This window comes from Nannobrachium achirus, assembly GCF_963921795.1.
Source record: "Nannobrachium achirus genome assembly, chromosome: 7".
Taxonomy (NCBI): domain Eukaryota; kingdom Metazoa; phylum Chordata; class Actinopteri; order Myctophiformes; family Myctophidae; genus Nannobrachium; species Nannobrachium achirus.
Window position 1 is genome coordinate 66,247,034 of NC_137816.1, and position 17,919 is coordinate 66,264,952.

General features: G+C 41.8%; 2 protein-coding genes across 7 annotated transcripts in view; one reads left to right on the forward strand and one right to left on the reverse strand.

Annotated features, from left to right (window-relative positions):
- Positions 1 to 2,112: 2,112 nt before the first annotated feature.
- Positions 2,113 to 2,832, reverse strand: LOC308288927 (UMP-CMP kinase-like; the record flags this gene model as incomplete). Its single annotated transcript, XM_080730401.1, has 1 exon — positions 2,113 to 2,832. The coding sequence occupies one exon, from the start codon at positions 2,830 to 2,832 to the stop codon at positions 2,113 to 2,115; it is 720 nt and encodes a 239-aa protein (XP_080586527.1).
- Positions 2,833 to 10,743: 7,911 nt separating this feature from the next.
- The window catches only part of LOC308288301 (paired amphipathic helix protein Sin3a-like), a 54,286-nt gene continuing 47,110 nt past the window's right edge, over positions 10,744 to 17,919 (forward strand). For all 6 annotated transcript variants that reach the window (XR_013962187.1, XR_013962188.1, XM_080729700.1 and 3 more), the window contains exons 1-2: positions 10,744 to 10,925; positions 15,539 to 15,775. Coding sequence is in view for 4 of the 6 variants with exons in the window: in XM_080729700.1 (XP_080585826.1) it covers positions 15,563 to 15,775 (213 nt within the window). In the remaining 2 variants the exon portion in view is untranslated. The remainder of the gene's footprint in view (positions 10,926 to 15,538; positions 15,776 to 17,919) is intronic.

Consider the following 17,919-nt stretch of genomic DNA (forward strand, 5'->3'; position numbering starts at 1 on the left):
CCAGATGTAGGCCACATTTCACATTTATTCTTATTTATTTTTTGCACGTGAGAGTGGTGATAACCCGCCTGCCCGCCGCCCGCCTGAAAAGGTCTGAAACCTTGTGCACCGGGTCGGCCTGCGCACCACTAGCATGCACACTCCCTGGGTGCCAGAGCAGAACATCTGCTCCAACTTTTGCAGGTTGGCCTGTTATAGCGCCACCAGGAGGACAATGTTTTTACTCCTACAGATGTCATCCCTACATCACGCAAATCTGTACACAATATCTCTATAGTCATGTGATCAAGATGGATCTGTCAGATTTGTGAAGCGGTGAAAGCCGCTTCCAAGGTGGCTTTGTCTGTCCCGTGTCTGTCCTGTACATGTCCCGTACATGCAGAATTGAGGATTGGTCAAGCTTCATATGACAATTTGGCCCTCCAGACAGAATCATTCATTCATTCAGTCATAAAACGGACAAGGACGTAATTAAGTGTGACTCGTGATGACATCAGCGATCTCCATATATGGGCATAAAAGGGACATCAAGCCAGAGCGTGATGTCATCACTATTCCTGAATGCTCTAACATACATACAGTACATACGTAACTGTACATTCCCAGAATCCCTAGCCGTTTCAGGGCTACGGTCTTCAAAATTCCCAGTCAACTGCATGCATACGTACATACCCAGCCCATTACAGTATTGCGCGCTCAGCTTGCGCAAGTAACTAGAAAGGTGCAATTCTGGGAAATTGCAAGAGTGGTCGCACTGACGCGAGTCGTGAGGAATCCACTGGGAAATGAATTCCGTCTTACCATTCATATTAGATATTGTGATGTCATATGAAGCATGACAACAGTGACAGCAGTGTGTAAAGTATGAACAAAAGCTTCACTTTTACGTTCGTTACAAAAAGCAGGTTCACCTTGCTGGTGAAAGAGTCTCGGACCGAATACAATAGTGTGTTGCCTGTAGCAACCAACTAGTTGACTCATCACACAGATTCGCCCAGTGTCTGGCACTGTGTACGAAGAAGTCAACTCGTTTTATTATGTGATGCATTATGCAATTGTTAAAGGTTAACTAGATAACTTTGAAAACATATAGTCAAATATTATTATTTAATGTATTTGTTTTTTCCCCTCGATCAGCCACTATATAATTATGCTGGGGTGTGTTCCTCTAGAAAGACGTGTGTATACGAGTATACAGGGTATCTGCACATTTCTAAAGCGACCACTTAAGGACTTTTAAGACCTTTTTTATACTGCAAAAAATAAGAAATGTGTCTATTACTGCGTCAAAATCGACAAACTGTACGTTGGCCAAATTGTGAAATATTACCTGAGAAAGCGACATAGATTGTGGAAATAGCCGATCTACATGCTCACAACGCCTCACGTTGCGTGTCATTGTGAGCTTACAGATCGGCTATTCTCACAATATTTACGTGTGGAACCGAGTCAAACTAAATGCAATGCCTCAACTCCTGCAATTCCAGGTGCTTGTCAGGGTGGGGGGTTCCACCAAATAAATAATCAAATATTAATATTTTGGGGGTCGCAGCCTGCTGTACAGTAGCTCCTGTCTGTCTGTCACACATATTCTGAATGAAACGCCTGGATCCCGAGGATACACATATTCTAACGTACACACACACACTCTTGAACGAGCAGTGCTGCATTTACAAAAGAGACAAAAAAAAAGAATACGAAAAGTAATGAAAATATGAATTATGAATTAACTTGTGAATGTCAACTGTATCATATACTGTAGTAACTGATAAAACAAGATATGACTGTCATATTTATCAGGTCGCACTTGTAGTACGTCCAGACATATATTCTCGTATTTCAATAAATGTAAACTTCCTTCTTCGTACTGTCATATACCCATTTAGTTGTCTGAGAGGACATTGAGCCCAACAGAGCCACAGATATCTAGATATATGCATTGGCAGAACATAGTATTGCATCGTACTTATAATAACATACTAAGAGAGTAAAAAAGTAGCGTGTAAGTGACGAGAAATATGACCACGTGATCACTACTTCGTCTCTCTTCATTGATCAGGCCGTCCACGACTTGATGAAAACCTAAGAAGGTAACCGCGAAAGCGGCATTGCTTAAAACTCAACCTTCTTTGTCCAACCTTCTTTGTCCAAGATGGCTTTCACCTGGGCGAACACCTCCTCCGCGCTGTGAGAGGCGTTGACGGTGCGCACCTTGCCCTCTCTGGCATACCGGTCTATTATGGGCCTCGTGGACTCCATGTAGGTCTGGATCCTTTTCTCCAGGCTCTCTCGGTTGTCGTCCGCACGTCCACTCCGTTTCCCCCTCTCCAGACAGCGGTCGATGCAGACCTCCACGTCGGAGTCGAAGAAGAGGACAAACCTGACCTCCGCCTTGTCGTCCATGGCCCTGTTCCATCCCTGGAGGTTGTCCTCGTTGCGGGGGAAGCCGTCGATGAGGAAGCAGCACATCTGCTCGTTCACCTTCATGGTCTCCTCCATGGCCTTCCTGAGGAGGTCGATGGTGATCTTCACGGGAACGATCTTGCCCTCCTTGATGTAGTCGTCGATGAGCGCGGCGAACTCGGAGCCCTCCCGGCTTCGCTCTGCCCTCAGCAGATCGCCGGCCGACAGATGGGCGTAGCCGCTGTAGGTCGCCGCGATCCTGGAGCACTGGGTCCCCTTCCCGGCGCCGGGCCCCCCCAGAACGAACATGACCTGCGGCTTCGCCACCGTGGACGACATGAGCCTCCTCTGGGCCGTGGACACACACAACAACACACACAGCAGACAGAACATCAACACGCGCCGGGGAACACCGGAGCACTGAGGCATTAATACGATCCAGCACCACAATGGTCTTCAGATTGGTTGGAAAACATTTAACCGGGTCATTATATGAAGGGACTTTATGATCACACTGAAACCTTGCCCAAATTTGGTGTCATACGTCATAGATATCAGATGTCACAGGCTTGTTGATTAAAGTCCCAGGTCCATTTTGGAGCCACAGCGCTCCCATGTCCCATGTACACCTATAGGTTGGCATTTGGGGCGGCCATAGCTGAAAGGTTAGTAAGCTGGCCTAGGACTCCGGAGGTCCCGGAGGTCCCAGCAAGAGCCCTAACTCTAGCCTGATTTCAGACTCTGCGCTGGAGCTTGAGTCTGAAGTTGTCCCTATTCTATTTGATTTAAAAGGGGAGGGGATTTAAAATGTGACATTCCCAATCACAAGAGATCTGGTGGGAGGGGTTGTGTTTGACTTGTGTACACAAAACATTCCCCCTCCCCCTGTATGACAGGAATCAAGTTGTCGTCTTTGATGTTTCATTGATTAGAGAGAAGCACTAACGAGCTATTTACACTTGTATGGCTCAATCAATGACTGCAGTTCAGAACCCCTTTGAAGTTCAAAGGGAGCAATTAAGAGCTCTGGTGAGCCACCCCTCCCTCCACTGTTTCTGTTGATTTTCAAAAGTTAGACCCACCCCTCCTCCGTCTTGCATTGATTTCATCGGTCGGTGCGCCAAGACACCGACAGAAAGACGCGCGTCATATGCCACTTCCAGACCAAGAGAAGCAGTCCACTCAGAGAGTGGGCGGGTCTATTCCCCTAACTCCGCCCTCTGTGCTCCTCTGTGTGCAGCACTCAGCTGGGTGAAGCTGAAAGCTTCCCCTGTGGGAAAAGATATTATTATTCCAGAGGATTAAACCCTTCCTCACCACAGAGTCTGCCTAGCTCGGGGGTCGGCAACCCGTGGCTCTAGAGCCGCATGCGGCTCTTTAGCACCACCCTAGTGGCTCCCTGGAGCTTTTTAAAAAATGTATGAAAAGAGGAAAAAAAATATTTTTTGTTTTAACGATTTTTTTTATCTTCACTGTCGGGCAGAAACCTTGTATCTCCAAGTTTCAAATTTGTATGTTTTTTTTTTTTCGCAAAGTAAAGCCCTGCTTCATCATACAAGACTGACGCACAAAAGTAGTGAAAACAGCCGATCTACAAGCACACAACGCCTCGCACCGCGAGGCGTTGTGTGCTTGTAGATCTGCTGTTTTCACTAGTTTAGTTCATTTTTTAAATGATAAATACAAAACGAAGTTTTGGACATACAAGGTTTCCACCCGACAACAACGATTTATAAGGCTTTTATAATTTTTTGCGGCTCCAGACAGATTTGTTTTGGGTTTTTTTGGTCCAATATGGCTCTTTCAACATTTTGGGTTGCCGACCCCTGGCCTAGCTCCTTATCCTGGCCTCCAGGCTTGGGCCAGGTGACTGAACTCTTGTGAAATAAGTCAGTGGTTGGAGTTTTGCTGTGTGTTTGAGAGGACTCGTATAGTGGTCTATCAATGTGTGTTTCATGTTCATTCACTCTTGCTCTTGCACTTTTTAAGTCCCTTGCCTTTGGATACGAGCGTGCCTATAAGGATACACCGGCTGATCACACGTATTCTAATGTCACACATACTGGTTGACCCCAACCTGGAAGGCTTTTTCACTTTCACTTAGTTCAAACGAACTACCTGTACCTTATAAGAAAAGCAGAAAAAGAATCTTAAACATAGGGCGTGGGGAATCTTCTTAACACATGTAGTGGTTCCCAAACGTTCCCAAGCCATGCAAGGACCCCAAAATTGCGGATCCCCATCTGAAAGGTTTGTGTGTACAGAGACCCCAAAAGAGATTTTTGTATTAAAAAGAAAAAAAAAAGAAGTAGACGCTTGTAGATCTGTTATTTTTGAATATGAATGGATAAAGTGGTTAAAATGATTCTGACGCTATGTTAACTACTTATACTTGGGATCATTTTGAGTGCATACTGTACATACAGATGTGAATATTGAATGCAGGTATTTTTTGGGAGGGGATCATTTTCATTTTCTTTGAGGACTTCGAGAGCTGGATTGAGATGGTCAAAGGGCTGGGCCGGATGCTCATAATCAATCATATCATAGATACCTACTCCTTCCGCGAGGGAAATTCAGTATTTGCAGCCCAACCCAGCTGCTTCGCTGCCCACAAGGAGCGCGTGAGCAATAAGGGGTTAAGAGTCTTGCTCAGGGACACACATCGACATTGCTACCCTGGCCGTAGCAATGTCGATGTGTGTCCCTGAGCAAGACTCTTAACCCCTAATTGCTCACACATGTGTGGCCTACTTCTCCGTTCCCCAGGTCGACAATAGCCAACAATATTCAAGCGTCGCGTCACATCGTGTTGTGAGCTTGTAGATCACTTATTTCCGACGCAGTGCACCAGCAATAGGGCTTGTTAAGTGGTTTTGTGTTCATAAGTTCATGCACGCCTAAATGCTATCCTCTCATCTCTTCCTCCAGCTCCTCAAGTGGCTTCCAGCATCACGCTAGGAGTGCTTCTGATTGCCGTATGCATCTTCCTGAACTGATGTCATCAAAGTCAAGATCCAACATTTATTTTTATTTTTTGAAGCGGTGAAAGCCGCTTCCAAGGTGTGGCTTTGTCTGTCCCATGTCTGTCCCGTGCATGCAGAATTGAGGATTGGTCAAGCTTCACGTGACAATTTGGCCCTCCAGTCCAGACAAAATCATTCATTCATTCAGAATTCATGAAAATATAGAACTAAAGCACATAGAAAGTATAGATCTAGAACACAGAATGTATAGATCTAGAACACAGATTTCATAGCTCTAGAACACATAGAATAAGAATTAACCGCTTCACTTCGAACCGAGGTTCGATTTTTATTACATCTTGTGTACATAAGCCTAACCCTGCAATTGGTTGGTTTTGGTTCCTCAGCACAGCAATGTACAGTAGCAGCAATAAAGGCCGGGAACACATTTTGCTCTTTGGGAGGGGCTTACAGTACATGTACAGTATGTAGCAAATATTTGTTTTTGTAGGCTAATTTCTGATTTAGCCCTTATCTATAGGTTAGGCCTAAATGGGTTAAAACCACAAAGACATTTAATGATAAAGAATGCCACATGACATTATGAACACACACTCACCTTTTGTATGTTTTTTTAATCCACTCATTATTCTGTAATAATAATGTAATTTGTAATAGACATTTACACTCTTGGTTAAAACAAATTATCATTATGTTCTGTGTATTATTAAGAAGTTACAATAATAATTATTCCATATTATGCTGTCAGTTGGTGGTAGAGAAACAACGTTATTGTTGAACAGGACACCCCCTGCTTCTCCATCTTTTGGGTTCAACTGATTTAAAGCAGCACTATTCTGTGTTCTGTATGTTAATACAACATAACTTTTACAATTGTCTCTCCCTGCTCTTCTATTGAGACATTTAGATCAGGGGTCTTCAACAGGGGGTCCGGGACCCCTAGGGGGTCCCCAGAGTTACTACAGGGGGTCCTCCAAATCTTTGAGTGATAGAAAGTTATTTTCTCCTTTTCTATATTAACCACTTGAACCCTAGTGTCCATATTCTGAGAACTTTAGCCAAAAATAGCAGATCTACAAGCTCACAACGCCTCGCGCTGCGAGGCGTTGTGAGCTTGTAGATCGGCAAAGAGCTTTGATGTAGAGAGGAAAAAGAGCAGACAAAGTACAGAGTGAAGGTCAAGTTTATTAAGTAGTGACGGTTCAAGAGATTAAATATCTGAAAACACAAATTGACATTAATCCAAAATACACTGATGATTGTGCTGTCAAACAATGAATCTATATGGAGGTTGTGGGGGGTCCCTGCTTCATATCTCTCTCAACTAAGGGGTCCTTGGCCTGAAAACGTTGAAGACCCCTGATTTAGATGGTGTCAAAGGTCATATAAACACAAGATCTGACACGAATTTTGACCTCAATTTATCCCCTGTGCAAGCAGGCTGGCTCTATTAGGTCAATGGTAAAAATGTCAGCACTTGTGCAGGAAAATGGGTTCAAATCCCAGGTATAAGAGGAACGTTGCATAGTGCAGCTTTAATAATACGTTACACAGATATCACAATGTAATAATTACATCATTCTCTCATATGCATTGCTAGCCTGACACTCAGCCTGAATTGACATTTCGTTTCACTCCAAAGGGGCGTGAATAGCGATTCAGGGTCTGACTGTAACCAGGCTAATGCATTGCCATAAAATGTATAAATCTAATATTATATATTTAAAATATACACTATTATACTGTGGTGGAAGAAGTACTCAGTTCTTTTCTTTTTTTACGTAAAAGTAGTACTCTATTAGAGTCTAATTAGAGTCTAATATCAATGCAGAAATTATCTGCTTCAAGTCCTGTATTGTTATACTCTGTTCTTGTTTTTTATTTTATCTTTTTCTTACTTCTCTGTAACTTTGTAAATAACCTTACACTGCTGTGCTGCCTCTGGGCAACTGATTTTCCCCCTTGGGGTAATAAAGGTATCTATCTATCTATCTATCTATCTATCTATCTATCTATCTATCTATCTATCTGTCTGTCTGTCTGTCTGTCTGTCTGTCTGTCTGTCTGTCTGTCTGTCTGTCTGTCTGTCTGTCTGTCTGTCTGTCTGTCTGTCTGTCTGTCTGTCTGTCTGTCTGTCTGTCTGTCTGTCTGTCTGTCTGTCTGTCTGTCTGTCTGTCTGTCTGTCTGTCTGTCTATCTATCTATTCAAAATGTTACTTGGGTACAAAGATATTGACATCAAAATATACTAGTGCCAAACGTCTGCAAGTGACAGCAGCACGTTGTTGGTTATTACAACAGCAACCAACTCCAATCTTTTGTATGAACAATTCCAAATCTGCAAGTAACAAATAACTAAGCTGCCAAATAATTTGAGTAGAGCAGGGGTCTTCAACGTTTTCAGGCCAAGGACCCCTTAGTTGAGAGAGAGATGAAGCAGGGACCCCCACAACCTTTTCATAGATTCCATATAGTTTCATCGTTTGACAGCACAATCATCAGTGTATTTTGGATTCAGGTCAATTTGTGTTTTCAAATATTTAACCACTTGAGCCGTCATTACCTAATAAACTTGACCTTTCACTGTACTTAGTCTGCTCTTTTCCCCCTCTACACCAAACCTCTTTACCGCTGCGAGGCGTTGTGAGCTTGTAGATCGGCTATTTTCGGCTAAAGTTCTCAGAATATGGACACTAGGTTTCAAGTTGTTAATATAAAAAGGATTGGAAGATTTGGAGGACCCCCTGTAGTAACTCTGAGGACCCCCTAGGGGTCCCGGACCCCCTGTTGAAGACCCCTGGAGTAGAGTAAAGACATGCCAATGCTCCAAATGTTGTCTCTGCTTGCACAAGAAGCATAATACTCTGCCTCATTCTATTTCGTGTTTAACCATGCACCTTTGACATTATTGTGTTTCTTGTTTGTTTCTTTCTCTGTTCTCTACCCTTTATGCCTTACCCTTTTCTTGAAATTGAAAAAAAAAAAAAAGTCAGGAGAGCTTGTACAACAATTATTTTCTCCCTCTCTTTTACTCGTGTAAACTTGAGACAATAATAATGTTGGGAGGTTTAATTTTAATGTGAGATGAACTGGTGAAATTAGAAATCTGTCTGTTGGAAACTGTCCAGAGCTGTTTCACAGCAGATCTGCTGTAGTTAATTAACTAAAAAACAGTTAAAATATGGACATAAGAGCGTTCTGCCTGACAGCAAGGATGTATAAAGTATCAAGAAATAACAATACACAAGTCAACCTACTTCAAATGTGTACAGTACTCATGTAAATGGACTTAATTTCCCACTGCTGTATTGCAGTGGACTGTGGTTTCACAATAGTCGAGACAGCACTTCTGCAACATCAATATTCTGTCACATTCTCTCTGCAGATGAATATTGATTGATTGATTGATTGATTGAATACTTTAGTAAACCTCACGTGGTACAGGCTAAAAGGATAATCTAAAAAAAATGCCTGGGGGACGTGTTCCATTGTGGTGCTATGCAGTGACGTGCTGGGCCCCTGATTCAGCCCGGGAAAAAGAGTTGTAGAGGCCCTCATTGCGCGCTGCTTTGCTACTCAAAGATTTGCCATTTCAGTTCATGACAAGTGACAAGCCAGTGGGCCAATTACATGAGTTATATTTCGTCGTTGTCGGGTGGAAACCTTGTACGTCCAAAACCATTTTAAAAATGATTTAAACTAGTGAAAACAGCCGATCTACAGTGCGAGGCGTTGTGTGCTTGTAGATCTGCTGTTTTCACTACTTTTGTGCAACGGCCTTGTATGATGAAGCAGGGCTTTGCTTTGCGAAAAAATGTATAGGCCTACATTTGAAACTTGGAGATACGAGTTTTCTGCCCAACAGTGACAATTTACTTTGTTGGACGCCCAGCCCCCAAAATGGAACGAGGGCCGAAATTTTATTTTTTATTTTTTCCTAATGGTCGGTCTGGACCGGCCGGGAATGAACCGGCCGTTCGGGAATTGGCCCGCTTTTCCCAATGGCCAGCACGTCCCTGGTGCTATGTATTCAATCAATTCATCAAAATAGCATACAAAATGAACACAATAAATACTTGACAACAACAAACAACTATAACCTATGTACAAAAACAGAGATGTGAACTTAGTTGACCTGGGTCTTTCAGGGCTCTATCAGAAGTAGAAGAAGAGGCTGTCATATTGAAACTTTCACTTCCTCTTTAACATCAAAGCTATTCTGCTGCCCCACATTCTGAAGTGAACACATTCACAAAACCTTTAGGTGCTGTTAGTTAGGCCTACTGTATATAGTTTGTCCGGTGTGGCCTTGTAGTGGACACTGCATGTCTCTGTAGACTGTATCATGTTAAGTTTAACTATAAATGGGTCTTTTCAGTTGTATGTGTATCTTCATTCAATTAAACGAATAACTGCATTTGAACGATCATTTTGTAATTGAATTCTTTAATATTTCAAGTTGTAATGTGTTACATGCAATACCACATATATACGTTTCTTTATATATACCAGTGTTGATTTTGTCGACTAAAACTATGACGAATAATGTTTGTCGACTGCATTTTCTTGATGAAAACGAAATAAAAACGAAATAAAAACTAAGCTGTGATGACTAAAATTAAGACAAAATATATTGACAATTTCGTCTACAAAATAAAAACTAGACTAAAACGTTAGGGAGGTACTAGTGGAGAAGAGAGTCATTTTATGTTTGGTTGCTCTCAGGTGTTGCATGCTGAAAATAGCCGATCTACAAGCTCACAACGCGTCGCGCTGTGACGCGTTGTGAGCTTGTAGATCTGCTATTTTCAGCACACAACCAAGTGTAAAATCAGTCATTACAATGCCATCAAAGGCCTGCCAAAATACATTTCAGTTGACCAAATCAACTGTAGATTTAGTCGCCTAAAAACGTATGATGTTTAGTCGACTAGAATTAGACTAAAACTAAAACTTTTCAGGTGACTAAATTATGACTAAAACTAAATGACATTTTATTCAAAAGACTATGACTAAAACTAAATCAAAATGTGCTGTCAAAAACAACATTAATATATACACATGAATTTATATTACATCCAGAAAAAAAAAACATTAGGCCTATTTGCGTCCTTTTCAACATTCTGTAGCTACCCTGGCGCATCGCTTTTTTTTGTACTTGGCGCGAGCGTGCCGCCGGCCTATGGGACCGTGCGCGCGCCACGCGTACGGCCGCGCCATTGGCCCTGCGCTCGAGCCGCGGGCCAACCGGCGAGAGGGTGGGCGGGGTCCGGGGCGGGGCCGCCGTGGCCACGCCCTCCGTGTCTACGGACCGTCGCTCCTCTGTGTTTCTTTCCCCACAGCAGAGAGCAGATTGTTGTTAGCGGTGCGGCTAGCTGCTGTTAGCGCGCTCACCTTCACTCTAGCAGCCGTTTTACCTCAACACTTGGAGCGCTGAATTTACCAAGAAGAAGAAGTGACCGATAAAATAAAAACCTCTAAAAGAAGTGTCGGCGCGGACGCGTTGTTGGCTGGTCGGCGAGGCTCGCGTTAAAAGGTAAGTTAGCATGTTGTGCTAGCATCGTTGAATGCCTTGGTATATTAGATATAATGACTGCAGCCAGCTAGCCACGGTTAGCACGAACGGCTAATTCACGTTCACTCCAGTCGCGGCTGCTTTGCCCCCGATTCAAATGAAATGTGCTGTTTTCCTGTGGAAGAGAACAGAACGTGTTGACGCGGTGGTTCGGTGGGAAACGTGTCTTTTCTTTTTTTTTGATCGAGCCCGAGATGCTAAAATGCTAAAAAACCTCCCCCAGCAGCTAGCTACTCTAGCTATAACCCCATAACCATGGAGCTACAGCTGTGCTGCTATGCTAGCTCACCTTGCAAAGTGAAGGAACGACAGTTGTTGGTTCAACCACCACGTTTCTATCATCAGTGTGCTTCTTCTTGTTGTTGTGTGCAGTGGTTGGGGAAAAACTCACTACTCACACGATTTACTCAAGTAAAAGTATCACTACTGCAACGTGGAGACGAAAGTCCGGAATTCAAAATGTACTCGAGTAAAAGTACGAAAGTATTGGCATCGAAATAAAGCAGCACCCAAAGTAAAAGCACTATTAAAGATGTTTGAAAATAGCCCGACCTCCAAGAAGCTCGCGTCGTTGTGAGCTTGTAGATCTGCTATTTTCAAGTAGTCTGGGCGAAAGTGGTTAATAATGAGTGTTTCGTAATATTATAATTAATATCTGCTAAAGTAACGAGTAACTAAAGTTCTCGAGTAAGTGTAGTGTAGAAAAGTACAACATTTGCCTCTTTGAGATTCAGTCGGGGTAGAAGTTAAAGTACTGGAGTTTGGAAAATACTCCGGTAAAGTACAACTGCATCGAAATTGTACTTAAGTAACAGTACTCGGGTAAAAGTACTTAGTTACTTAACACCACCAGCACTGCTTGTTTAAGTGAAGTAACGAGACGAGAGTAGCGTTCCAGAATCCAGCAGCACGTTGGTTTCTACCACAGGCTGTTGTGTTGTTGTTGTGTGTTTGTGTTGTCTGTCCAGCCCCCCTCCACTCCCAGCCTGCTGATATTAAACATGAATGTTAACATGTCAGCTCTGTGTGTGTGTCAGTGTGGTGCTAGTGCTATTCTACCTTCACAAACCTTAAGCTAACATTAGCAACGAGAAGGCTAACGCTAATCGGACGGAGGAGAGGGGGAGGAGGAGGGGAGGGTTGGTCTGTGTACTGAGTGACATTAAATACATTTCTTTAATGTGCGATTTCTGATACTGTCCCAACTGAGTTATCATGGCGCGTCTCCCTGGCTGGTTATACCGATGCTTTTTATGGTCCGACCGGGCAAGTGACAACGTCGTGGTACGACGGACTTTAATGGTTTAAGCTTAACGTAAACAAGTGTAGTGTAGTGTAGTGTAGCCCCCCTCCTGGCCAAGCCGACACCGCTGTGATCCAGCCAGGGTCCAGGCGGGCCGGGCCGGGCAGGCAGTCCGGTGGTCTTGAATGTGTTGCACCGTCGTGTTATCAGGGAGGGTCACACTGTCTGAGAGACGTGAGAAAAAGTGTTCGATCGGTGGTGTTTATTTTGGGGGTCGTAAGTGACTGGTGGTATCTTCTGTAAAACGTCTTCACAGCTCTGATCGCTTCTTGTTGTGGGGGGAAGAAAGATGCTCAAAATAAGCTCAAACTTCTGCGTGGAGAATAGCGATGATGATGATGATTACACTCAACTCACGACTAAAATACACTCGTGGCTTTCTTTGAGGGATATAGTACCTTTCTATTGACAACATCGACACACAAGCACAGTCAGGGAGAGAGACACACAAACACACACGGTGAGCTAGAAGCGGAGGGGGACGAGACGAGAGGCCGAGCGACGTCAGCTAGGATCGGACAGCTGAGTGGGGTTTAGCTCCCTCCTGAAGCAAGCAGCCAGAGACAGAGAGAGAGGGGGAGGGGATGAGACGAGCCTCAGCCTGGCTGGGTGGCTGCTCTGCTCTCTGTTTAGCGCAGACCGTGTCCGTCTTGTTGTTTATTTCGTGTAGTAAAATGGTAGATTTGAGGCCCAGAGTTAGGATTCTCCGACCGGACAGCGGTTCATTGAGGACACGGGGTTCGGACTTTCGGATACGGGAGAACGACGGATCGTTGAGTCCGAGTCGACAGCCGCGGCTCTCGCACACACTGACTGACTGACTGACTCGACCTACCGCGTCTCTTTATGGCACAAGCATAAGCAGAGCTGAGTGTCTCCTCCTCTAGCTAGCCTATGACGGATTGTTAGGGAGCGTCTGTAAAGTTGTGTATTGGATGTTGCGGAGACTGCACGTTTGTTAGGGACCGTCTTAAAGTAGCGTACATACATCAACTTAAGGGACTGTATAGTGTTGTTGCTGTTGGGCAGAAACGTCAATTTTTAAACTTTTTGTGTGTTTTTGTGTTGTCAATCAATGCACTACTTGATCATACTTCTACAGCGTCACACTAAAGCATCAAAAGTAGCAGGCTGGGACTGGGTCCACACTGTCAGTAGTGTACATAATCTTAGGGTCTGTCTGTAAACTAGCGTACATTATATTAGGCTCAATCTGTAAAGTAGTGTACATAATAGTTAGGGACCCTCTCTCTGTCAGTGCACTTTATGGGGTGCAACCTTTTTTGGGCATGAGCTCTACTCTGCTTTGCCATTTTCCAAGAAAGATGGCATGAATTCCAATTTCACATATGTTGCAGCAACTCTCTTCTTCTGTGATTCCTCACCAAGTGAGAGTTGGCACCAGCCAGAACTAGTAGTCAGTCCATTACATTCAGGTTGGGAGCTGCCTGCTGGTTGCAATTATCAGAGAGGAACAGTGGTCATCTGTCAATGCTGATCAGTACTCTTTGACTTGAACTCTTCCATGTGAGAACTGACATGCATGCATGGTGCTCGAATGAAACGCACACAAGTTCATCATGACATCTATCACATCCTCATGGAGCAATGTTCTCAGACACCACGAGTCCACGACACAATTTGTCATTTGGATTCCATAGTCTGCATCTCTATGGAAGCATGTCATGCAACGAAATACAAGCTTACACAACATGTCAGGCTGCGACTTGTCGTAAGGTTGTAGATGGCCTATTTTCAAAGAGTATTTCAAGTGGCCAAACTAGCAATAGAATGCATATTCATGTTCAATCTTCCAGAAAATCCAAATGATCTCAGATTCTTCATCAAAGCGCAAAGGTTAACCCTCTGGGGTCTGGCATTTTGTTTTAAAATACAAAACTGCGATCCTTTTACAAAGCCTAAAAGCCAAACAGAAATGTAATTTCATAATGCTACAATGTTCAACAACAGAAACACAATCAATTGCAATTATTTGAGCGACAATTCATCGCCAAGTAAAATGTCATAATAAATCGTGACAGCCCCTGCACACTCAGACATGTTGTGTGTGGTCCAATGAAACACACTGCGTTCAGTGCATTCTTGACATCTGTCACATCCTTCATATTCAGTATTTTCCCACACATACAGACAGTTATGGTGAATAATGTAATGATAGTGGAGAAACGGGGGGCATCAGAGCTTAGTGCATGCATGCACCCATACATAACAATGGGGGCCGCTTGCCTGTCGTTATGGAAACCCAGTGGGGGAAAAAAAAAAGTCTGTCTGATCTTAAAATGACCACCGACCTGAGCTTTGACTGTTGTAAGTAGTTGAGATATCTGTGCTCCTTTATGGCTTTCGTTATGTCCGTTCACTGTCAGTTGGAAAAGTCAAGTTGTCAAATGATTTTGTGGGGTTTGTCACAGTGACTTGACTTTCAGTTTCCAGGTTGTTTATTCTAGGGATGTATCGCATAGGGACAACGTGATTATGACATTTTAGTTGACGGTTTAATTGTCATGCAAAAATGATTGTGATTGTTGATTACATTTTTAGGTTTTGTAATCAAAAGTTCAATGAGACAGATATGCTAACAATAAAAATACACAAAGGAATGACTGATACCAATAATCAAAATAAGTATATGATTATGGCCAAAATATATTATACTCAAAATGTGTTACACAAAAATAGTGGAAATAGTAGATATACAATTGCAACGTGTTGTCAGCTTGTGGATCTACTATTTCCGCTTTTTGAAAATGTTCCAAAATGTACAAATCTTTCTCAACATGGAAACGATTGTGACAATTAGTGTGTGAAATAATTGCAATTAGACTATTATGAAATAATTTCACCAACTAATTTCACCAATGTTTGAACAATGTTTCGACCACACACAAATACTCTTTAACATTTAGGAAACATAGAAGAGATTTCGATCCAAATGCCAAACCTGATGGGATGTTAATTGCTTAACTGTATCATGCAGTCCAAAAAGGATACATGTGATGCACATAATTTAGGCTTTACTCCCTCATCTCTCCCAGTGAACATGTATGCACACATGCGCTCATGTGCTTTTGAATCTTTCCCTTAAACTATAGTTCACCCAAAAAATATCTTTTTCTATCGATTACTCACCCCATGGAGACTTGAGATATGGAACCATTAATGGTATTTTTTGTTTTGTTAAAAAAAAAAGATATTTTGAACTGTAAAGGAAAAAAATGTAATCCTCCCATTCTTTGTGTCTATTTCTTAGCGCCCTTTCGAGCATGAGTATACAATGAAGAGACGCGCGGAGGACCAGGAACCCATTTATACAGCTCAGCAGCAGCAGCAGCAGGCCCGGCGTCTCCCAGGAGCTCCAGGGGGAGCAGAGAACTTCCAGCCCCGCGTCTTAGCTCCAGCCCCTGCCGTGTTGGAGGCCGCGGTCTCTGTCTCTGACAACATGCAGCCCTCTGCCGGAATCCAGTACTCCATCCCCCAGGGCTACCAGGTACAACACGCTCACCGTCGTGTTCCTACTAACCTTTTTTCATTTCATTTATTTATTTATTTCGAACAAATTAAAATATTCAAAAAGACAAATAAAATAAAAGGAAGAATTAGATTTTTTTAAAAATAAAAAAGAATAACACCCAAAATTTCATATCTTCCTTGAATTATAATCCATATTCGAAAAAGGAGTAGGAAGAAGTTTGTGCAACTTATCTAGTCCTACCCCTGCATTTTCTAACATAAATATCTTACAGTTGTTAGTATTATGGTTTTCCGCCCCAGTGTTTATACACTTGAATTAGAAAAAATAAAGCAAAAATAAACAATAAACAATCAATCAGGCTTACTAGTCAAAACAATCCAGATCTGAACCAGATCTGCTGTACATTTCTATTCTAATTGATATCTATTTATTATGTCTATTTTATACATTTTCTTAAACCTGTTCCATGATACACTTTGTTTCAGTTCGTCTCTAAGATTATTCCATAGAATAACCCCTTTTGCTGATATACAGTGTTGTTTTGCATTGATCCTCACAAATGGATGTTCAAACATACATATACCTCTCAAATCATAATGACACTCCCTCCCTTGGAACAACTTTTGGATGTTGTGCGGCAATGTTTTATTTTCTGCTTTGTACATTATATGAGCTGTTTTCAGGTCAACCAGATCTTTGAATTTTAGAGTTTTTAATTGGATAAAGAGTTTATTAGTTGGTTCTCTATAATTAGTTTTATTTATAATTCGTATAGCTCTTTTTTGAAGTATAAATATTGAGTAAGTATTTGTTATATATGTGTTTCCCCACACCTCCATACAGTAAGTTATGTATGGTAGTATAAAGGAACAATATAACAGATATAATGCAGTTTTATTTAAATAATCTTTAACCTTGTATAATATTGCAATTGACTTGGCTATTTTAGTTTTTATATAATTTATATGTGGCTTCCAGCATATTTTATTATCTATAATTACTCCAAGAAATTTGACCTCAGTTACTTCTTCAATTTCTATTTCATTTATTGTTAGTTTTTTAATATTATTTATTCTACGATTACCAAATATTATATACTTTGTTTTACTTAAATTTAGCGTTAATTCGTTAGAATCAAACCAAATCTTTAATGTCTTCAGTTCCTGCTCCACTGTATCCAGAAGTTGTTCCAAGTTTTCTCCGCAACAGATCAAGTTTGTATCATCTGCAAAGACTATTGTTTTCATTAGTCCCGAAACCTCACATAGATCGTTAACGTACAAGATGAAGAGCAAAGGGCCCAACACAGAACCCTGAGGAACTCCATATTTAACAGTCAAATTCTGCGATTTACAGTCATTTATTTGTACATATTGGTTTCTACTATGCAAATAACTACTTACCCAGTCCAGCGCTACCCCTCTAATTCCACACCTCTCTAATTTTTTTATTAACAAGTCATGATTTACAGTATCAAAAGCTTTACTGAGATCTAGAAATACTCCAATTGCATACTCTTTATCTACTAATGCCTTGGTTACTGTTTCCACAAAATCTATTAATGCGTGTGTTGTTGTCCTATTAGCCCTAAAACCGTATTGTTGTTCACATAATATTTTGTTTTTGGAAATAAACTCATCTAGCCTCTTGTAAAAAACTTTCTCCAGTATTTTAGAAAACTGTGGAAGGAGGGAAACTGGTCTGTAATTTGTTAATTCATGTTTATCGCCAGCCTTATATATAGGTATAACTTTTGCAATCTTCATCTTGTTAGGAAATATTCCTGTTTTTAATGATTGGTTACAGATATATGCAAGAGGTTTCGACACACATTCAACAATACTCTTTACAAATGCCATGTCAATGCCATTACAATCCAAGGATGTCTTGGCCTTACAATTGTTGACAATGTCAATTATTTCTTTTTCATTTGTTCCCTTCAAAAGCATAGAGTTAGACATCTTTTTAGTTTTCCCTTCTACCTTGTTATCATAACCAGTCTTTGGAATCTTATTAGCCAAATCAGGACCAACATTAACAAAGAATGTATTAAATTCATCTGCCACTTGACTCATTTCATCAATAGTTATTTTATTAATTGTCCGAAAATAATTTGGATATCCTACTTTACCTGCACCTTTTTTTATAATGCCATTCAG